Here is a 23,361-nt window from a genome sequence, read left to right on the forward strand (position 1 = left end):
CCATTTTAATGCGCTATACGGAATCTTTCTTGGGGAATCTTTTGCGTTATTTACTTAAGCGCTTTATAATGCCGTACCTTATGTACATTTACTACGCCTTAATGCCGAAAATTAAAATGCTGTGCAGTATGCCGCATGCCCATCTGATGTTTGATGCCATTGCCATGGCCTCTTAATGAACGGACGGGCGGAAAGAGCTCCTACAAAATCGTCTGGAGTCTAATTTTAGCCGCCTTTGGCCTCAGGAATGGGAATGGGAATGGGGTTGGGGCCCTCACTCCCATAGGCATATCGACAACACTCAGACTGTAGCCGTTCAGTTAAAATACGCAGCATGGGGTGCCTTGCCTGCCGCTACTTCAGTAGGAAAGCAGCAGGAAAAACAAACAGAACGCGCACACAAAGAGGAGCAATACAGAGGCAGAGAAAGAAAAGTTTATTGAAGAGGAAGAAGAGATGTGGCTGCTGCTGTTGCTGCTGCTGCTGCTGCAGGCTGCCCTTAAGATGGAAGATGGACGTGAAACACTCCATACACAATTACGACAAATCCACAGCTCTCTATGCTGTGTACTCCGTGTACCGTCCGGGTGATAATGCGAACGAACCCCAGAGACAGAGGCAAACAGAGGGGGACTAAAAATAGAGACAGGCAGCACAAGGATATTGTAGCAAATGGCAGCAGCAGTGGCAAGAAGATGGCAAAAAAAAAAAAAAGCAAAAAGAGGAGAGGGCAGGGGAAAAAGAAAAACGAAGGAAAATCTCTACAGTTGTGCTGCTGCTGCTGCTGCTGATGCCATGTGTTGCATTTCAAAGTGTGTGACTTATGGGGCAGCCAGGCAGGCAGGCAGGCAGCCAGGCAAAGGGAGCAATGGAAAACCGCCGGAGGAGAAGAAAACACGGGGCCAGATGAGACGACAAATTACACGGGATGTCAGAATGAAGCCGTAACTGTACTCTGCATTCGCTACATCGGACCATGCACCCAGCACCTGCAGCTGCAGCTGCACATCAAATCAATCACAAATTCCATCCTTACACTAATTGAAGTCTATGGCATATCCGATCGATCGATGATTCCCATGCCCGAAATGTGGAGCCTGATTACGTGAGATGGAGCACAGGACGTCTCTCGTATGCAAATGGAATATTGTGTAATTAATATGAAGATTGGAAGTCAAGTCAGCTTGTGTGGTGGGGGGGACACTGGGGCAGGGTATGGGATAGAATATGGCCCCTGCATGCACTTGCATGTGCTGCAAATATTCGCTCATAAATACCCAAAATATTTGCCATTGCATAAATTACCGGAATATGAGGGCTAAAAGCCAAAGGGCACAAGTTAAAACACCCCAAGAATGTGCCTCAGAACTTAAATCAAAGGCCCGAATATGCATTACATTTTTAATTGCTTTCAAGGGGTGGGCTGAGCTGATAGTTCGTTGGTGGGGGGATGTTTTTAGTTTGAGAAGCTCCAGCTCTAGCTCCACATTCCCCCTGCAAACATATTGCATTCCAATCATATTGTGGGAGCAAAACAGCTGAAGCATGAGAAGCGCTTAATCATTTTTTAATTAAGTAAAAGTATTTTCAATATATTTTGAATAGCTTACCCCCCGAAGGAAACTTGATGGAAAATGGTTTAAACTTTAACTTTTGATTTGATCAGACAATTTGCGGCATTCTACAGAGGAATATATTAATGTTTATTAAGCAGCAGTTATATTTTTAAATCCTCTGTTTAAATTCTGTTGGAAATTTGATCTTCCAGAATTGAAGCGTCGCCCGCCCATCTCCTTCCACTGGATTTTCCACTCAATATCTCCATAGCTGCATCATTCCATCTCCATAGTTTCCACCTAAAAATATTCCCATCAGCAAATAAATTTCAGCATCTAGGCCCAAGCTAAAAAGCCATTTTCCCCAATAACATTTTTGGCATGCTAAAAATCTCTGCGAAAATCCTCTCCGAATCCCCTGCAGGACATTTATCAACCATGAGAACTGCTACTGGCAGTAGCTTATTATTCCCAGGACCACATTTCAATGGGAAAATTTTAATTAAGGCTGCGCTCTCGGATGGGCAGGGAGGGGGGGAGGACGGAGGGAGCATGGTTGGATGGTTGCACGAACCAGAGGAGTCGCCACTAAATCTCAAATGTCAATGAGTTGTGGTCACAAAATGTTTGGCTGCCGCTGGAACCATTTGTTATGGCAACGGGTGGGTGGGTGGTGTTTGGTTTTGGATGTGGCACTGTGGCACTGCCACTGCCAGAGGCAGGTGTCGTCCCCAAAAGAAATCCAAAACCAGTGCAAAGTTCCCCCCACCGGTTCGTCCTGTTTCCTGGTGTAAAAATGATAAATTATACGTACAATTTTGCAAACTCCTGAAAATTACGCATTAAATCATGCAGAAAAAAGATGGAGAAAAAAATACCAGGAAGGGTTCACCAATGGGTTAAGCAAATGCAAAGTCATTGTATAGTTTATGACTGAGATTGCACTCCCTCCCCAGCAGAGAAGCGACCGGGGTTAAGGACTCTCCTCTCCTCTGGTTTTATCGCTTCGCATGAGCTGCAATTTTTATTACAATTTTTATACTATATTTTCTGAAAATTTTTCATTTCTTTTATTTCGAAAAAAAAAATGTAATGTTTTGTTGTTTGTTGGTCACGTCTGCGCCCCACCCGCCCCCACCCCGTTTTCTTTTGTGATTGTTTTGGATCGTAAATTCAGGGGCAGAACCAACTGCAGGTTGCACAAGGTAGCAGCCAGTCCCAAAACGAACGAACGAACGAACGAACGGATAGATACTCAGATACATTCGTTCCAGCATACAATTTCTGAATGGCCCACCCACCCACTTGTGTGGCTTTTCATTATTATTACTAGGAGGGGAGGCTAGGAGGCTTGAGAGGGTTTAGCTTTTCTTTTTGGCTTTGGCACATCTTTCATGGCTATGATTTAGTTCATTGTTCAGGGCTGTTGGCCAACACAAACAACAATAACTGAGGCAGAACAAGTGCCCAGTTTTTGGCAACGCCTTCTCCTCCTACTCTCCACCTGCCACATCATCATCATCATCATGATCATCTTTTGAATGTTTGTTTGGGGCCCCGGACTTTGGGTCAAATAAACCTCTCCCCCGCCCTTATATAGTAGTTGAGACATGAACCTAATTTACTGCCCGACTGACTTTCATGGCTAGAAAATTTCCAAATATCTTTATTTAGTTGCCGCTTTGGTTTTTCTTGGAAAACTCACTCAACTCTACTCTACTAACTCCACTAAGCGCACGAAATATTTCAACAAAAGTATGGGTACATTTATGCAACGTTTTTCAAGGTTTTCGAAAGCGCAGATACTCTCTCCAGGACCAACGAATGCTCTTTACCCAAAGCGAAGCTGAAAATCTCTACGTTTTTATGGCTTACTTCATTAATTGTTTTCAGGTCTCTCCAGGGACAATTTTGTACGTTTAATTGCCGCAAAATAGAGCCCCCTGTTATTAATCAATGATTGGGCCTGTTGCCACAGCCACTGCAGCTTGCACTTGATGCAGCCAGGAAAGGATACTTGAGCATTGTACGAGCCCACTTGATATGCTGTTGTGTAACAGAGACACATGGGCCCAAAGGGGAGAGCACAGGGCTGTGTCACAGGTAGCAAGGTGGCACTCTCGGTGGCAGGCAGTTAGACAGACAGTTAGATAGACACGCTCTTAGTTTTTAATGAAAGGCAAAAGGACGACAGCAATGGACCATTCCCCACCAATTACGCTGTCATTGCGTTGGCCATTACGAGACAACAGCCAGTCCGTAGTCAGGATAATTGCCAGGACATAGTCACTCAAAAAGGTTTCTTCCGCAAAATCACCTCCAATATATGGGGACAAAACGCTCTTCTCTCGGACTCATGGCATCTTTCGATTGCTGAAAACTCAGCGAATGCTTTTCCACCGTCGGATCGTAGCAGATATTGTGACGCCAGAAGGCCGAAGTAAAGTCCATGTCCACCGAGTTAATGGGGGCCATCATGCAGACCAATATCACACGATCGAGGCCGCGTTTCGAGAGATCAGCCCCCTTGCTGAGGGCGATGCGGCATTCGGTTTGTTCGTTCGGTAACAGCACGCCCCAACGGGGTCGCAATTTGAACTTGCCCCAGACGGTACTTTGGAGCTGCAAAGTAAAATGGATGCCAATTATTCTACGAGAAGAGAAATACTCGTAATAGAAGGAGGTTTTGGTTTTTTACCTTATACAACACTGGAACTTTGGATATATTATTCACGGATATGTTTGTCGTATTGTTGTTTTCCTTGGAGAAGGTCAAAGGTCCCAAAGGTGTGACTCTCAATAATTTTGCGTTCATTTCGAAAAATGCATTACCCAAACAAAACGATCCTAAATATTTAATTAAAACAACGGCTACTTCTTTAAAATTGAATTTAGTGAATATTTTAAAAGGTTTTTTTTTTAGTACAAACTCTGAAACTACCAATTTTGAAATTAAAATGTGAGACTTCTGATCATTTTTGAGACATTTCGGGTGATTTTCCACAGGCCTTCTTGGATGGGCAACCGTAGGGATGATCAGAAAAATGTAGTGACTAAAGAGGATCTTGAGAGCTTTCCCAAAAGCTGCATACAATCCCCAATGCTGAGTATCTCCACAAGGAAAATCTCTTTCTGATGCCTTGACTCCCCTTGGGAAACTTCGAAGTTGACATCATATACTCATTTGTACACATACTCGTATATGTATGTTAAGCTCTATTAAGCAAAATTACACCTTAGCCACCGCATTGCGGACGCTTCTTTACCAGCAATTGACCCCAAAGTTGGGTGTGTGAGTCGGTGTGTGTGTGTTTGCTGTGCAGCAGCAGCAGCAGCAGTGGTGGCAAAGGTACCGACTACTATGAGTATTAATTACATTCACAAGCATTTCAACGGTCCGACTGCCGCTCAAGCAAATCGCAAAAGCCGGTTGGCCCAAACGGCCCAACATTTACAAGCCAACAATTTGCTTTCTAAACAACAAAAGTTCCCACACACAAGCACAAACACAGGCACAAACACAGGCAACACACACACATCGACGCACTCTCCCTCTCACATTACAGAGGGTTCCAGGGAGGACAACAATCCTTGGGCCAGTCGAGCCAGTCGAGCATTTGGAGCTTAGCTGGCGCTTAGGCTAAATGACCAGCACAGCAGGTGGTGGTGGCGGGGCATTCGGTTCTGAGTGGTTGGCAGTAGCTACAACACACAACAACAACAACAACAACAGGAAAGCTGTAAAATTAATTGATTTACAAGTGTGAAAATGCTCAGAAAGAGGTAGAAAGAGTGTTAAAGCGGAGGGTAAAGAGGGAGAGAGAGCCATAACAATAACGTTACACGAAATGAAAATTAGAAACAAAGAATAAGAGAGTGAAAATTGCGACTATGGGATATCCGCTACTACTATAGGTGGTAACTTACTACATATATTTACAAAAAAAAAAAAAAAGAATTAAGAGAAATTAGATTCCTTTGGACATTTTCATTGGCAGAACAACAGAACTACCCAAAGACACATTACATTTTTCATGATTTTTAGCTGCAAATATAAATAAATATAAAATAAACGTATATAATAAAATATAATAAAACATATATAAAATACATAAATATAAAATTTTGAACTTCAAATTAAATCTATTAAAATAGAGCGAAAATTATGTCTATATATAATGACACTTAATTAGGGCTTCATATATATTTATGTATAAAATTGTGACCAGAGCAACATGTGCAAGCGGCATGTCATACACTTCAACCGAATATACCCCATTCTCTCTCTACCAGTAGAGTAGAGGGTAGGCAGTACATGGGGAAAGACATAATGGAGGAATGTGCGCATTTAGTTCTAGATTACGAGTAGTATTTCTGTGTATGCCGCCATAGAGAGTGTAAACTACAATCCGCTTAACGGTAATTGCTGCTCAGACCCCTCATGTCCAACGCCCCATAGCGACACTACACCCCCTACCCGTAGACTCCCCTCTGGGCCCCGTAGACCTGTTTTTGTCGCGTGCTCTTTAAAGCTGAACATTAATGGCCATTGCCACGCCCACTTCCTACACCTGCTACATCCATAAATTGCGTGTAATTTTGGATTTCTTTTTGAAATGTTCATAAAGCTCATTTATATTTCATAAAGTCCCCCCTCCCCACGCTCCGCCCACACTCGATGTAGGGAACGACACGACGCAAAGACGGAACGACAGGAAGTGAGCTTTTGTTTTTCAGCCGTTAGTTCCTTCCGTTTCGGCATAGCCCCCCCATCCCGGCGCCCGTCTTTGTGTTTATTTGTTCCGTTCTGTTGGGTAGGATTTTCTTTGTTTGTTTTTGTGTAGGATTTAAGGAGGCAATTTAATAACCCGTCTTGGGGCGCCTTTGCGTGTTTAGGCTACGGCCATAAGCGAATTTGCCCCCACCCAAAGGTGTGTGCGTGGCGTGGCGTGGCGTGGCGGCTGCTCTGACTTGATTTATTGAGTGACTCGTGGGCGTGGCCAGGACAAATATTGTTACTTTGATTGCATTTAATGTCCGGGGCACAAATCAATCAAAAGGGCAGTCTCCATTTCGCTGTTGCAATCACCCGATATACGTATGTATGTACGTACGAGTCCCCCGCTTCGTTTATTTGTTGTCTTCTCCAATCCGCTGCTCAATTGATGTCTCGCTTTCACGATGCTTTTTACTTTTTTTTTTCCTTCGGGGTTGGGGCGGAGACAAGTGAACTCCCCGTCGTTGAACGATTACTTCTTGTTCTCTCCGTTTCTCTCAACCTTTTCGCAGTATTGCTTTCGGATTGCTATGTGTGTGTGTGTGTGGGTGACTGTAATGCGATATTTTTGGCTTGATTGCGTTCACTGCAGCAGCAGTGCCAAATCGTTTGGGGCAATTTGGTGATTTAAAGTTTTTGTACTTCATCATTCCGTAATCGATGTCTTTGATTGCCCCCCTCCAAACCCCAAGCGGAATTGCAGCTGCTCGATAATCTCCTGTCCAATTAAAAGGAAAAACTTTGAAAAACTAGCAAAATGCTTGCTTACATCGTGCCATACATCAAGCCAGAAACATGATGATATTTTTAAACCTGTAAAAAGGTGGAGGTGAAGGTGGATCTTTCCGTTTGCCCCTTGCTAGTTTTTTTTTCTATCTGTGTGGAGTCTGCCCCACTCGCCTCTTGCCACTGTCTCGCATCATTTCAAATGAGATTCACTTTCGTCAGCCCTTTCAGGCCATCATCCTCGGCCATCGTGTCTCTTGGACACGCTTTCGTGCTGCTTGTTAGCCCATGAAAAGAAGCCACATTAAAACAAATAAAAAATAGAAATAAAAGTAAATTTTGTGTACCCCCCCACCTCCCCACATCCACCATCTGTGTTTTTGATGTTGCGCCAATTGACAGGGCCTTTAATTTCTTTGGTTTTTCTTACCAGTCCCCCGCCATCCCACTACTATTCAAACCCCCACTCTTTTGATTTCATTTTATTTCTGGAATTTTTTTCTTTGTATTTTCTTTGGTCTTGTCAACGCATCTTTTGGCTGCTGCCATAATTCAAGTCTCCGCCCGCCTGTCGGGTGGCACGCCGTTTGCATAGCCAAACATTTGCTCTTAAATACAAATTTATTTCGTATTTGCACGAGTTTTTTATTTTTATTTTGTTGTATATTTGTTTGTTGTTTTTTCGAGTCACATTTTGCCTTGTTTTATTGACAAGTTGAAGCAGGAATGGAACGTGAAGATTTCTGTACATACCCTTTGCAGAAGTGGCGTATAATGATTTTGTGGAGAGGTTCGACTCACCTACAAGTATGTGGCCCTTCTTTTGTCTGTCCAGAGCATATCGCAAGCTAGCAGTTACGTGTGGTTCTCCATCGGTTCTTTCTGATAACCGAATGACCATGTACTTTACATAACTATGTATGAATGTGCATTAATACATACTCATGTATGCGTATACATACATATGTCAAGCTAGCCTGCATGGGCTGGCTGCCCTTCTTGCCTTTCGTCTGTTTAATTCCTTGGGCGCCGTGCAGTCGCAATTGTCTTATCGCTTGATCTTCATTTCATTCTATGAGAGATCTTCGCTACTCTCACTCAATGCCCGCTCTTGCCATTGATTGCTCTCTCAGCAACATCAACAACAATTAATGCCACAGACTTGGCTGAGATGAGTTTCGCTCTTAGAAAATATAGAACGGAACGGGACTCTCGCTTTGCTACGTAGGTTTTGTTTTTATTTTGATCCTCTCTTCTTGTTGCTATACTACATACATATTTACTACATATTTATAGTTTTTTCTTTTAGGTGTACCTGGCAAGGGTATCCCAAAGCTTTTAGAGCCTCGTAGTTGGATTTATTTGTTGTACTATTTTTTTGTGCGTTGCGCTAAGTTTTGTGTGCTTTGGATATTTGTCTTCATTTATTTATATTGATTTTTCTGCTGCTTCTACTGTTGGTGATTTAGTGGCTCCATAGCTCCGCTCTATGGGCGGTACGGGAGATGCTGCTGCCGGTGGTCAATGGCCAATTTCGGTTTCATTTGCTAAGCCAGTGAATAATCACAATGCATTTATCTATCGCCTCACCCAGAACGACCTTTCCCGTACACTTTCACGCGGCAGCAGCAGCAGTAGCAGCAGCAGTGGATTTTCAATTATTTAATTTTCCGCTCACGTTTTGTTAGTTTTTCACGTAGTTTTCCATTGGCTCTACCAGCTAAATGCGACAAAAAGTAAAAAATCAAAAAAGGCAGTGGGAAAATGAAATGGTGTGCGATAAAAATCGGCAAAGAAAAGAAAAGGAAAACCCAAAGTGCATCTTCAACGACGATGAAATTCTCACGTTTCCATTGGCATTAAGGTTTCCACAGATCGCCTCCTGCTCACAAAAAAAATGGGAGAGGCAATGGTATAGGGGAACTATGTGTAGGTGCCCCTTCGGTTTTGGGGCATGCGTCATTTGGCAGCGCCGCCAGGCAATTGATGACAGACACAGACCCCAGCCAAAAGCTCTGGAGTTCGACTCTTTGGTTGGTGTGTTGGGTACGGCAGCATAAATTCCACTTAAATGGCAAACCAGTCCGCCAGCAACAGTCCACCACCTACTCCTCTCCATATCATCATCATCATCATCATCATCATCAAAGTGCATCTTCAGCTTAAGGTTCGACTTGAGAGTCAGCCTCAGCCATTAACAACTATAGAAACTGCAATGTGGGCATCACACAGACCCAGTGACACACTGAAGTGCGAATACAGCCAAGAAACTATTTGTATACCCTTGCAAAAAGTCCAAGTCTCGGTTTACCGAGCAAAGAAGGAAGCATTCAGCCTTGAGTTGTGGATTATCCCAGATTTTAGTGTAAGTTTCCGACTGCCTCGTCTTTTTAGAAGACATTTTTACTAGAAGATTGCTTAAGGTCTTCCTTTTTGGTTAAATAATAAATAGAATGCTAGAGTATCTGTAATTTCAGTTCCCAAAAATGTGTTGACCTTTCTTTTCCTGTTTTTCATACAAAACAAAAAAACCCTGCACGAAGAGTAACAGAAACCGCATTTAAATGCTGGGCCTCTGTTCAAGTTTCGCTTTCGGTTCGCTGCTATTTTTTGTGCAGATGCGCAGCCTGAACCAGGCCCAAACCAAACCAAACCGAACCGAAGCGAAACGTTTCCTGTAGCTCTACCAACAACCAGTTTATGGCTTAGTGAAGCTACAGAGCCTAGGGCCATATATTCTTCTCTCTCTCTTTCCCTTTCTCTCTCCGCTTTTAGCCATTTCTTGTTGTAAAACGTTTTGCTGTTGCTGCTGTTATTGTGGATATTGCTGCTGTAGGCACCTGTATTTGACGTTTTTTGGGTTTACCGTTTTGCAGTGGCAGTTTTCCACTGTTTCCACTATTTTACACTGTTGTTTTTGTTGCTGCTGGCCTGGTCAGTAGTTCGTAGTTATTGCCAGCTGCATTCTCTGCCCTCCTGTACTGTAATTTCATTCATAAAGCGGTGGAATAGTTTCAGCGGGAAAGAGGAGCGTTGAATAACCTTTAAAGGTGCAGGAAAAGTGGTTGAACTTTTGAGCGTACTCGTAGTTTTAGGTATAGATTATCCTGCATAGGCAACCATTGAATTCTGGATATATTTATTGGTGGAAGTGGCCAGCAGCCACCAGCCTTTCCATGAAATTCTATAAAATTATGAGACTAACTGAAGGGAATAAATAAATAAAGGCATACTTGAGCCAAAAACTAAATTTATCTAGACATAAAGCATTAATTAACCTGAATGAATCGAATGAAATTACTTTTGATTTTCCTATGGAAGCGTCAATGGAAGCGGCAGACAAATTTGATTGCTCAAAATAATGTCTCTCCTTTGCTCGGAAAATTTTAGTAATTTTCGCCTGCAATCCATTCTAATTATTGGCTGAGCACAGTGGGCTTATTGCATTACATGACTTATTACGTATAGAGGGTTTGGGGCAGGTGACGCGCTGTTCATTAACTCTCTCCCTCCCCGCACTCCCTACGGATTCTCACACATCAAATTGCGTATTTGTATTTGTCTTATTAGAAGGATGTGCAGTGCTGCTGCTGCTGCTGGCTGCAGTGCAGTGCGGGGAGTCGTTAGCAGGCAAACATTGGATTTTGGTGTGTATTTTGAAATAAATTTCCGTTCTGTTGATTTGCAAAAACGAACACAGAAATACACAGACACTGGCTAAACACAGCTATACAGTTGGAGGTAGAAATAGATGGTTTGCACAGGTATTTGTATCTTGCAGCTCGTATCTGACACCCGCATGCTGCAGCATCAACATCCGCATCAGCATCACTGCCAGTGAGCGCCAGAGAGTGCCGGGGAGCCAGAGCCATAGCAATTTTCTGTAGTCATATTACATGTCAGTTTCTGCTGCTCCTCCTCATTCTGGCCTTCTTCCTGCCACACACACACACATGTACACTTGCCATTCTATTTGGGGGAACATCCTTTTACACTTCAACACGCTTTCGCTATAATTTCCTGTTGGCAAAAACAGAAAGCTGACAGGCAGCAACACAGAGCAGAGCGCACACATGCACACACATACACTCTCTTCGTATGTCCTAATTTGCCCAAGGACTGACCTGAACAGCCAACACCCCGCACACCTGATATATGTACCTGTATGTCCAAATAGTCTCGTGTGCATGCCATCCATGCCATATGTTTGATATCCTTGACTGGGCTTTCTGTCGCATTCAATTGCCATGTAAATTGATTTGACACGTTTTGCATTTTGCTATTTTTGGTTTTGTATTTTTTTGTGTGGCAATTATGGCTAGAGATGTAACTGGGATTTGGGCCTGACCTTTGAACTTCCTTAAACCAAAACCAAATATACATACATTGACATATTGGCAATGGAATCGGAATCGGAATCGTAATCGGTATTGAAATGACAGGTATCTGTTGATATAATACTTTCCCGCATGCTGCTGGGCTGTAATCTGCATGGAAGACGTGACCTGCATCGACCTACATTTAAATGCGACAACCTGTCCACCCATTACCCATTGAGAAATAGCAAAAATCAGAGTTACTTTAATTCAAACAATCAAAGCCGATGCGAGGGTGTCTCTCGTATTCGTATTCGTACTCGTATTTCGTATTCGTATTCGTACTCGTACTTGTACTTTAGGCGCGTGTTAAGCAAATTTTCCAATTCAGTTTCAATTGGCATTCGCCGCGTGGCCGCTGACCGACTTGGCCTGGCTTTTAACGAGCGTTGTCGTCGCCCCAAATTTTGCCATTGCATTGACCAAAATTGGGCGCTTCGTGGCGTTTGGATTGCGTCAGTGGCAGGCAGCGACAGCGGCAGCTATTGAGTAATTGGCCAAATGCCTTTAGACTATGTCAGGTTCAAAACTTAGGGGGTGGGTGAGGGAATGGAATCGGATGTTGCGACGTCTAGGAATTAATAATCGAAACGGACAACAAACGCAGCAGCAGCAGCACCAAGCAGCTGACGCACACGAGGCGGTCTTCGAGCGGTCTTCGAAAGTAAAAAAATTTCACCCGCTGCTCACGTCATTGTTTATTAATATTCTGTTGATGTAATGTCTTTGAGACCCTCCATATATACACATACCACAATACATAGTATATAGACATTGTTTATGCTATAATTTACTTTGACTTTTGACAGCTTTTTGGTTCGGTTTTTGTTGTCTAAATAAATGGTCAAAGATTTTCAAATTTTTTTTGCATTTATCTACTAGATTTCTGTCACATTTTTTCCTTCCAGTTTTGTAAACAGAAATGCATTTCAAAGTAAAAATTCTACAGACTTTCCCGTATTTTTCGGTTTTACCCCATCAATCACTAGAGAGGAAGAGAAGTGGAATGCTGCCGTGTGACACACTTAAAAATATACTATAACTTATGGCGCAGCGTGTGACGCGTTGCCAAAAACTTAATAGATTTAATGAACATGGAAAATGGAAAATCCTCTATGACTTCTCTCTCTCTCAAAAATTTTCATTTCATTTTCAATGATTCCATTCCGCTTGCCGAAATATTTGTTGCGCGTCAAAAGACACTTTGGAAAAGACAAAAACGCTTGAAAAATGCCACTTGAAAGCGCAGCAGCCAGCATCAACAGCACCAGGGAAAATTGTTGAAACTGCAAAATGAAAACGGAAAAGTGTTTTGTTGAAAATGTTCCAAAAACAACACCAAAACGGAACGCGGGCGGCTGCAGTGGCAGCAGTGGCAGCAGCGGTGAATGCCGTGGATGCTACCAGCACAAAATGTAAACAAAAAGCAACGACGACGACGTCGTCATCGTTGGGCCCCCAGTCAATAAAACAACGCCAGCTGCCGAACGTTTTTGTTGTTTCTTTAACCAGTACCCTGTAATTTTTCACTACAATAGTAGTACAATGGGTTTTGATTCGATGTGATATGTGACAGGCAGGAGAACGTTTTTTTCGGTTGCCAAGCATTTCCTTTTACTTTTCTTCCTCAGAAAAAAGATGATAAATTGTAGAGGTGTGATCTATATTGAAACTATTTTCCAAACCACTCTAAATGTTCCTAGAACGATCATTTTATCAGTCATGAAACCAAAACATTTTTTCTACTTTTTATTTTGTATGTATTTCAAATTCTTTTCATTGTTTTCCAATTTTTTTATCCAATCAAATGACATTGTTCAAAACACTGAATATCGAGGGTATCACATAGTCATAGTATCGAACCAATGCGAATACTTGTTCTTTTTTGAAGAGTAACTGCAAATGCAAATTGCCAGGGCGGCTCCCACTTCTGTCGTTGTCGTTGCCGCTGCTGCTGCTGTTGCTGCTGCCGCTACTGCAATGCCGAGCGAAATATTTGCCATGTAAATATGGCCCCAAAAAAATAGCCAAAAAGGGAGGAGCAAATTTGAACTGTACCCAGTTTTTGGTCTGTGCCCTCTGACCCTCTGTTCAAGTGCAATTAAATGAAAAATATTTGTGAATGCAGCAAAAGTACGATATTTTCTGAAGTACCAAAGTCTACGACAGTGATGGCGACTGGGACCAAACCCGCATTCCCATAGTTGACAGAAAAATTATGAAAGAGTTGTTAAAATAAAAAAAAGTAAAGGGAAAAAATTCCAGAATAGAACGAACCCCAGACACATACGGCAGACTCATTAAGAGAGAGAGACTCTCAAAGGAGTCGGGAAGCGGGAATAATCAAGTGTTTGGGGCACAAACATTTTCATTGACACATCATAAAATGTGTATTCCCCATAGCCATAGAATTTTTATGTAAATTTAACATGACAATTTTCGCTTGCTATTTGCTGTTTAGTTGTGCTTCAATCTAAACGAGAAATATATATATATATATATTATTTCGCATATACATACATATATCATGTGTGATGCTGTCTAACGCGGCGTATGAGCAACATGAGCGCCAATTTGCACAGCGGATTATGTCACCAGATGAGCGAGCGAGAGAGAGAGATAGAGAGGGAGGGAGAGAAGAAGGTGAAACGGGAGGAGTAGAATGTCTACATATAGATCTTCTCGTACTTGTGCACCTGCAACGAGCGCGCAGTGGAGGCGACATGTCATATGCAGCTTGAATTTAATTAACAAGCTAATTTTTCAAAGCACAAATCGTTGAGAAGCAAGCAGACGAAATAGCCAGGCAAAGAAGTGGAGTAGAATCACTATAGAAAATGGATATAGGTGCCATAGGGGATGGCCATAGAGGCCATGACGACTGCAATTTTGTGTGATGGGCTGATGCCAAAATAAACAGAAAACGGCGACACGTTTGCCGTTTGCTGTGCATTGATATACTATTTGTGGCGCTGTTGAAATGCTGGTTCTGGTTCTGGTTTATGCCCTGCTTGCCAAGATAGATGAACTGTATCCAACAGATACTCGTCCTGGTATTTATAGTCGTTTTTTGGTATTTTTAAAACCCACTAATTATAAAATATTTACATTTAACAAATGATTTTTGCGCAATGCACACACGAGAAAAATCTCAAATCGTTTTACAGTTTTACTCCCCTCAGCATCGTGTCAGATGCACAGGGGCATTAAGCATTCAAGACCCTTCACTTAGCTGCATTTTGTGTGACATTTTTGCATTAAGCCATAAAATTAATAACCATTTCATGTAGGAAGAAAGTTCTCTTCACTAGAGATGTGCCCAATGAGCAGTGATTTGTACCAACGATTTGTTTTTATTGCGTGTTTTAGTGCAGTAAAAAAGCCAATAAAAAGTGGGAAAAATATGTGATAATTCAAACTGACATATAATTTAAATATTTTAATGAAACTAAAGAAATTTGTAGCTATTTTATTTATAAAATTCGCCTTTCTTAGCTAAATTCTTACTCGTTTCGTGGCACATTGCTCATCTCTAGTGCTTATTACGTTGCCTCGGACTAGGACTGGGTGCAAGGTAACGATTTTCCATGGCTAAAAACCATATTAAAATGCCACTCACATGCTAATCCCGTTCTTGCCACCACCCCGAAAATCCACAGAAAAAGTTATGCTACTCTTTTGGGTGGGTGTTGGGTACATATACTCGTATATATATATATATGTATATACCATCTGTATTTAGGTACAACCAACAATAAGCTGCAAATTTTGCATATTTCATAGATGCTGACAGAGGTAGCGAGCGGTACGGTGCGGTGCGGTGGGTAAACCCATGGCGAGACAAGCCAAATAAGGGCCACATTTTATACAAATAAAACTGACAATTTAAAGCGCATTTTGTACGCATACTCCACTCTACTCCACTGATATCCTTAGCCTTATCCTGGCGCCTCTTCATCTCTCTCTCTCTATTTCTCTCGCTCTCTCTCTCTCTGTGTGTGTTTTTATGTGCATGTGTCCTTTGTTTAAACCAGAGCTTAAAACCCCAAAGCTCTGGGCACCCAATGGGTAATGGGGGGCTACCACCTGCAAAATAAACTACCTGGTTTTCATTTTGCACTTTTATGGGGCCACATAGAAGCGGCGGCAGTGGCAATGGCGTGTAATGTGGCATGAGGGAGTAGCGGAAGTGGAACCATAAGATGTATGAAATGTGTCACCAGGAAAACAGTAAAAGAAAAACGTTAGAGGTTAAAGACGAATGCATACATATCCTAAAATGATCTTGGGTAGAATAAAGGATCTCTAAAGAAAAAAAAAAACAGAGTAGGTTCCATTGCTCTATCCATTGTGGTCATGTGTAGATACTTCCTTCTTTATTGCCAAAAATCATGATACCCTACCTGTGAAAGGGGTCATAAAAACTAATACCCATAATGTTCATTTTTAGTTACTTTTTGTGGGTGCTGTGGGTGGGGACTTACATTTTTATGCGACCAATACTAATCCATAAAACCATCTTTCCCTCTCTCCCTCTTCCCACCGTGTTCTCTCTTTATCTCTCTCTATGCAGCACATGGTGCAGGCTGGCGTGGCGCCATTTCCGGGCGCTCCGGCCGGTTATGCCGCCGCTCCAGGGCCAGCAGCAGCGGCCGCGGCAGCAGCAGCCGCTGCCCAGCAAGCAGGAGCTGCTGCGGCCGCTGCCCAACAGGCTGGCGCTGCTGCCACAGCCGCCGACAGTTTGTCCCTGGCTGTGGCAGCTGCAGCAGCCAAACAGCAGGCTGAACCAGTGACCCAGTTAAAGGCGGCCGGCGAGCCAGGAGGAGCTGCCACCGGGAACACAGTTGCATCAGCAGCAGCAGGAGCGGCAGCGCCAGGAGCTGTCGGAGGAGTTGCAACAGAATATGCCACGGCCAATGGTGCTGCATCGGCATCAGTGGTGGTCACGAGTGTGTCCGAATGTGCACCGTTGTATATGCAACAGACAAAGGTGAGTGTAACCCCATCCAGCCACATTTCTATCTTTGTGTACCTATTCACCACCTCCCCCCCCCAACCCCTCACCTATCTGTGTTTGTTTTTGTATATGTGTGTGTGTGTGTATGCTTTTGGTATGCAATTGTAGATGTGTGTGTTTTGGTTTTGGCTCCACCTTTAGTTTGGTTTTGGTTCTCTTTGGTTTTTGCTGATGCTTTGATTTGGTTTTACACACACACACACCACATCCACACAAATTGATGCACACATACAGATACACATGTACATACATGACCAGTAGGCCGTGTTTGTTCTTATTGCAACAATCTATTTTTTTTTTGTTTTTTTTTTTTTATTGCTGTTGCCAGTGATGTTGTGGCCGTTCTGCTGCTTTTACATTTTTAATTGCATGCGTGTCCGAGCAACAGCAAAAGAGTAAAACGCTAACGGCAGTAAACACTCACACAGATGGCCGTAGCCACACACACACACGCATACAAAACTAGAGTATCCCCCCATCCATAGATAACAGTGCTGGCTCGGCAATTGGAAATGTCACAAATTATAGATTTGAAGAAATTACAGAACTAGCACTAGACCCACCCACTCCACTCTGAAATTAGAAGCAATTAAATGTGCCTGCTGTTGCAGCTTTTAGAACATTAACAGTAGTTGAAAACCTTTTGGTAGTGATTTTACTAGATCCTAGAAAACTAAATCTAAGTCCTTTATTCATTTAGGTACGAGTACCTACCAAAAATTAGAAAGGATTAATAATATATATATATACAGATATAAATGGTTTTGAAGTCGTTTCCAACAGCCTCAAAATGCAAAAAAACGGTCCCGGAATCCCCTGTGAACGGAAGAGCAGGTCGCTATAATATTCGAGCCATCACTGTTGTTAGTTTTCTTGTGTGTGTGTTTTTTTTTTGTAGCATACTTTTAGATGGCACTGCGATTGCTCTTATTTTTTTTTCATTTGGCCCGAGGACACGCATCTACTCCACTATTGTGTGTGTGAGTGTGTGTGTGCTGCTTTGTAGTTTATTGTTTCTTTCTGTTCTAATTAAAATTTTACCATCACACAAAATGCAACATGAAACATTTTCCTCCCCACCAAAATCAGTTGCATTCTCTAGAATTTCCGAATTTTTGCATCTCAAATATTTATATATTAAAATATTTTCACTATTGAAAATATTTGGCAAACATTTGTTTGCAGGTGCACTGTGCAGTTGGGAATGGGGTGGGTGTGCAGCACAATTTTTCCGAATAAACCGTACAAAACTCGCACAAAAATTTTGTTTGATTTTGTTGACCCCAGGGATATTTGTTTATGGAAATTGATTCGTGCATTTGAATTATTTAACAGATGAGAGAGCATTAGGTTTGCTTTCAGTTTTTTAACAATGCATACACATATACACATACAAACAGTAAGTACATACATACATATGTACGTATGTATCACTGAGGTTGTTTGCATTTAGTTTGTCAGAGAAATTTGTGTGCGTTGCTGGTGTAATAAATTAAGCAAATATTTAATTAATTGCAATAAATGCTCATGTTTGCCTTCTCTTTGTTGTAATTTTTTGCTGTTAAATTAATGTTGTACAATATGTAGTGTGCATTTAATTAAATATCATAAACATACATTTATAGTATAATGTATTTCTATACCTGGAACAATACGTACAACTTGGGGTCTGACATTTTGAATGGCTTCATTGTTGTTTGTTTGCCCCTGTGGGGAGTATTTACCGAACATTCCAATAAATACAATATTGTTGTTTAACAAGAATGGGAAAATTATACACACACGACAAAACAAAAGCCCAACGTTGGTTGGATGGAAAAAATTCTGCCTGCAAAAAGCTATGCCATTTGAGGGAGTTTTCTTTTTTTAATTCAATTAATAAATATGTTTATGATTTCCTGAAATGGGATTTATTCTTTTATTTAATTACAAAATAAATTTGAATCTATTAAAGAATGCCAATATTCAATGGGCGGACATTTTGAAGCAATGAAAAGAAATGGGAACCTTATTAGATGAAAGGAAGGGCGGGTTTTTGGGACGCAAATTACTTGATACCCTTGCAGCTATTGATGACGATATAGTAGATCGTATACTTCCGTATATTGTTACCTTAAATAATATGTCTCTGGGTGAACCTGGTGCTTGGGAATGTCTACTTAATATCTGAATGTTTTTTCTTTTTTAAATATGGTTTTGCCAAATTATTCCCTAAAATTATGTATAACCCTGAAATCACTGGAGAAACGTTATAAATAGTACTTCAAGATATACTTAATACTTGAATACTTAGTATAAGACTCACCGCCGACTTGGTTGTATATTCATTTTGCATTTTGTCATGATTCATTATACTTTTATATACAAAATATATAACTATAAATATAATCTCTATATGCAAACATATGTAATATGCTAAATGTAAACGTATTTTAGGCATGTTCCAAGCAATTAAGCAACTTGTAAATGCAGTTTGGGATGTAGCAAAATTAAGCTAGACATTTAAGCAAATTGTTGGTGTTGGTCGCCTGTCTGCCTGTCTGGTGTATTTTTTTATAGCCTTATTCCACACTGCATCTATCTTAATCCACACATACACATTCCTACATACACGAACACACACCCCTATATAGTGAGTGGGAGAAGAATCTCCAACTAAAACGCAAATCCTTGTTGTTATCTGAAAATTTATCACAGACAAATCTGTCAACACAAACACAGACACTGTACAATGGAACAGCCAGCAGTGTCGCATCCTCAACAGTCACAGTCGCTGGTCCTGGTCCGGGTCGGGTCGGGTCCTGGCCAAATCCCAGTTTCAGTGGTCACGCAGCCATCCCTGACAAATGGACATGCCATGGACCAACTGCAACTGCAGCAGCAGCACCATCACCACCAGCTACAACTTCAGCAGCACCACCAACACCCCAACAGCAGCAGCAACAACAACAACAACAACAGCAGCATCACCATCACCACCAGCAATCATCGCAGCCCCCACAAAATGTGCTCAGCATAGTGAGTTTTTTGTTTTGCCCAAAACCAACGGCAAAGCAGCCACCAACAAAAAATTATAATAAAATAAACAAGAGCACACTAAAAAAAAAAAAAAAAAAAAAAAAAGGAATAGAGACGAGAAAAGCACACAATTGAAATTTACGTGCCAGTTTCTTGAATTTTTTCCATGTTTTCTTGTACTCGTTTTTCCTGCTGGTTTTCCGTCCAGCACTTTTTATTTCATTTTTTTTTGTCTTTTTTTTTGTTTTGTTTATTGTGCTCATCTTCATTAGGCGACCAACAGACTGGCCGGGAAAAATCTTCTTTTCCGCCTCAACTTGAACTCTTTTGTAACTGCATTTTGTATGCATTGTCATCATCAGAGAGAAGAGCGAAACTTTGCGCAGAGATCCAGATGTAGCAGATGTTTAAGGGATATGCCAGGGTTTTTTTATGATTTTCATTGCGGCTTCTCTTGCTTGCTAAGTTTTTTATAATTAATTGTGAGTGGGAGGGAGGGGAATTGCAGTCTTCGAAGCATAGCTAGAGAAGGATCTGAGCTTATGAGATTAAGATTGCGATAAATATAATGTTGGCTATAAGATATGATTGCTTCAGCTAAGCTTAGTACAGTGGGTGCCAATTTAAGTGTCTTGAGAGTAGCTCCGTTGCTCAGAGTTAACCGATTCCTACTGCTTTTCGTACTTGTACATTTGTATGTATGTACATATGTACTAGTATGACACACTCGATGCTGTTCCTACATTTCTGTTGTATTTCACCTCGAGCGCAGCGCAATGCAATCGCAATTGTCTTATCTCTTGATCTCTTATCTCTGTCAACTACGAGCTTTGCCGCTCTCCCGCAATACCTGAGCTCGCAATTGCTTCAATCTCTTGCTCTGGCGCGGCAATAGCTTTAATTGATTCATCTCTCTCTCTCAGCAATTTCTTGTATCGCTCTCTCACAGCAACAGCAATTAATGCGACACAATGGGCTGTGATAAGTCGCGCTGTCAGCAAATACGCAAACAAAATATTAACAAACTGGACTGTGCATATTTCTTCGTACTTTATTTTGATCTCTTCTTATTGGTTAACTAATTGACTGGAGGACTACAGCTGCCTTTTGTGCTACTAATGTCCGACACAAATTTAATGTAAATTAAATTTAAACTTAAAAACCGATAACCTACATACAATACATACACATAAAACCATAAATTTCAAACCAATTAAATAAGTTAAAAGTAATTTAGCTACAAAAATAAAAATTTACCCATAAAACAAACAGAAAGAACTCAAAGTTCTAACCGACATATTGCCCCTATCAAATAGGGCCCCAACATTCAAATCAGAAACAATTTAGAGCAAATTTCTTTGAAAAAGTTTCACCCTAAAAATTTATGCAGAAATGCAGAAATGAAACCGAAGGCAAAACCAAATCAAAAGGCAGCGGCAGGCGACCTTTTTGCAGGCAGAATTTGTCGCGTGCCGCACAAAAGCATTTCGATAAACTAAAAAGCGTTAAATGTCATTTACGTGTAACCCGATACCCGAAACAATAACAGCCCCTCCGCCTTCCTGCCGCCATCGCCCATCAGCCGTTAGCCATTTATATGGCCAAAGTTTTTCACGCCATTTCACTTTGGCACCGAAATGTTCGGTAAACATGCAAACCGGCAAACCCGAAAAAATGCAGAGTGTATTTTATATACAGGAATTTTGTTTAGATTTATGTGTCAACAATGCGCAGCAAATTAAGTTAAGCGTTATTTCTATTGCCTACATTATGGGGCATGGCATGCCCCATTGTGGCATCGGTTTTTTTTCTCTTTATGTCCACATATTCCACCGCCCATGCTGTTCATTCTGTTCATTTTTATTGCATTGTCATCGAATTTGGTTGGGGCTTTGCTTGGGGCTTATTCTCCTTTTGATACCCTTTCAGTAAAGAGAATGAGGATTTTGCGTAGAAGCTGGCAAGGCAGAAAAGGAAACATTGATTCATGCTTTATCATGGGTTCTCTATCATTAATCCCTCATACAGGATTATCTGATTCTTTCGCATTTAAAGCTACATAACTGAGAGGACCACCTTCTGCCATGCACTACCATTACCAAGGGTATCTAAAGCTTCGTCTATTGAGGAAGGCTGGCTACATATGTCTATCTATTTATATGTTTTTATGTTCCTGCGTAAACAGAGAATTTTTTCATATTATTCAAAGCTTCGTTACGGGGGGAATGGCGTGGAATGGACTGGAATTGTTGTGTCGAAGCGGAGGCTTGTGGAACAACAATAGCCTGTCATGGCGGTGCATTTTCAGTTTTAATAATGCAAAAATACAAAATGCAAACATTTCCGCAGGGTCGATTGGGATTGCATTTGCTCCTGGGGCTGTGGGGCATGCGGCATGAGGCTGAATGCTACTTGCTTTGCTACTGCTGCTGTTGTGGTGGATTGGGGGTATATTGCAACAGTTTGCGCGACAGTTTTATTGCATAAGTCAACACAAGTTTGTGCCACAAAATGTGTACTCGCCCCCGTGTGTGTGTGTATGTGTGTGGGAGTATGTTTGTATTGGTTTCCTGCTCCTGCTCCTGTTCGGTGTTCCTGTCTGTGTTCCTGTGCGCTCGTTTTCCCCGCTTTTCCAACAGTAACTTTTTTATTGGGTCACACACAGATGCGTGGGCAGGGCGGGGCAGAGCATCCCTTTTCCCTCTGATGTAAACCACTTGAAAATGGTATTTTCATTTCAATTGTTTATTTATTGCGGCACTTGTTCGCATTCGATTTGCCATGGAGTACACTGAAACACACAACCATCCAAAAATGCCAACAACAGAAGTTGCCCCAAATATCGTATTCAATAATATTTCACCTCTTGAAAAACGATATTTGGGGGCATTAAAAGGGGGAAACTGCGCAGATATGTGCTGTACATACAGCCAGACTATTTCTAGGGTTAAGCGAACTAAACTAATTTATTATTTAACTAACGTGTGCTTCCTTTCCGTTTCCAGTCCACAGTATTGATTGCCAATGAGGCTGCTGATTCCCAACAGAGCTCAGCCCACTCGATTGTTGGCACAGGAGGCGGTGGTACAGGCGGCGGTGGTGGCGGTGGACCGCCTGGCTCCCCGCTCTGCAGCTCCCCGTCCAGCGTCACAGCATCGCAAGCCACAGTCGCCGCAGTAGCAGCCGCAACATTCAATGGAAGTGCCACAGATAGCAGCATGTCGGGCAACACATCGCCGATAGCCAGCGGCGAACCGCTGCTCCAGACGCCGCCCGCCATGCAACAGCAGCAACAACAGCAACAGCAGCAGCAGCAGCAGCAAATGCCGCTCCTGTGCAGCAGTCCCACATCGATGGCAGCGGCCACATCCGTCACGGCCAGTTCGATAGCCGCCGGCGCACTGGCTGCCACCAGCAGCAGTGGTGTGGGTGTCGGTCTCTTGCCCACCGCCGGCCTGGACAGCATGGCCAGCATTGCCAATGGTGGGGCGATGGTGGTGCCAGCGAGTACCTCGCAAGTGATTGCCCATCTGAATGCTGCAGCGGCAGCAGCCAGCGGCATCATGACCGCCTCCGTGCAGTCGCCGAATGTGGTCACAAGTCTGACCAGTGCTCTAGTCCCCGCACAGGCGCTGCCGACGGTCGCACAGGCCGTTGCCGCCTCCATGGATGCCAAAAGTCAGCCCAAGCGGCTGCATGTCTCCAACATACCGTTCCGCTTCCGGGATCCCGATCTGCGTGCCATGTTTGGGGTGAGTGCGGGAATCCTCAGGGATAACATGAAATTAAATTCTATTCATTTTGTTCGTTTCCCCCTGCAGCAATTTGGAACCATTCTCGATGTGGAAATCATATTCAATGAGCGCGGCAGCAAGGTAAGTCCTGTGGCAC

At 42.3% G+C, this 23,361-nt stretch overlaps 2 protein-coding genes across 35 annotated transcripts in view; one reads left to right on the plus strand and one right to left on the minus strand.

The window, feature by feature from the left end:
* LOC111071467 (ecdysone-induced protein 74EF) overlaps positions 1 to 23,361 on the plus strand; it is a 128,578-nt gene that overhangs the window by 85,358 nt on the left and 19,859 nt on the right. For 27 of the 34 annotated variants that reach the window (XM_022362847.2, XM_022362846.2, XM_022362844.2 and 24 more), the window contains exons 3-6: positions 16,009 to 16,425; positions 19,150 to 19,470; positions 22,476 to 23,222; positions 23,292 to 23,345. In XM_022362847.2, coding sequence (XP_022218539.2) covers positions 16,009 to 16,425; positions 19,150 to 19,470; positions 22,476 to 23,222; positions 23,292 to 23,345 — 1,539 coding nt within the window. The remainder of the gene's footprint in view (positions 1 to 16,008; positions 16,426 to 19,149; positions 19,471 to 22,475; positions 23,223 to 23,291; positions 23,346 to 23,361) is intronic. The other 7 variants (XM_022362835.2, XM_041592592.1, XM_022362823.2 and 4 more) reach the window with 2 other exon arrangements.
* Positions 3,703 to 4,498, minus strand: LOC111071473. Its single transcript, XM_022362849.2, has 2 exons — positions 4,255 to 4,498; positions 3,703 to 4,178 (listed from the first exon to the last, which is right to left on the minus strand). Exons 1-2 carry the CDS (start codon positions 4,369 to 4,371, stop codon positions 3,870 to 3,872), a joined length of 426 nt encoding a protein of 141 aa, XP_022218541.1. The 5' UTR covers positions 4,372 to 4,498; the 3' UTR covers positions 3,703 to 3,869.

This window comes from Drosophila obscura, unplaced genomic scaffold, assembly GCF_018151105.1.
Source record: "Drosophila obscura isolate BZ-5 IFL unplaced genomic scaffold, ASM1815110v1 contig_181, whole genome shotgun sequence".
Classification (NCBI taxonomy): Eukaryota; Metazoa; Arthropoda; class Insecta; order Diptera; family Drosophilidae; genus Drosophila; species Drosophila obscura.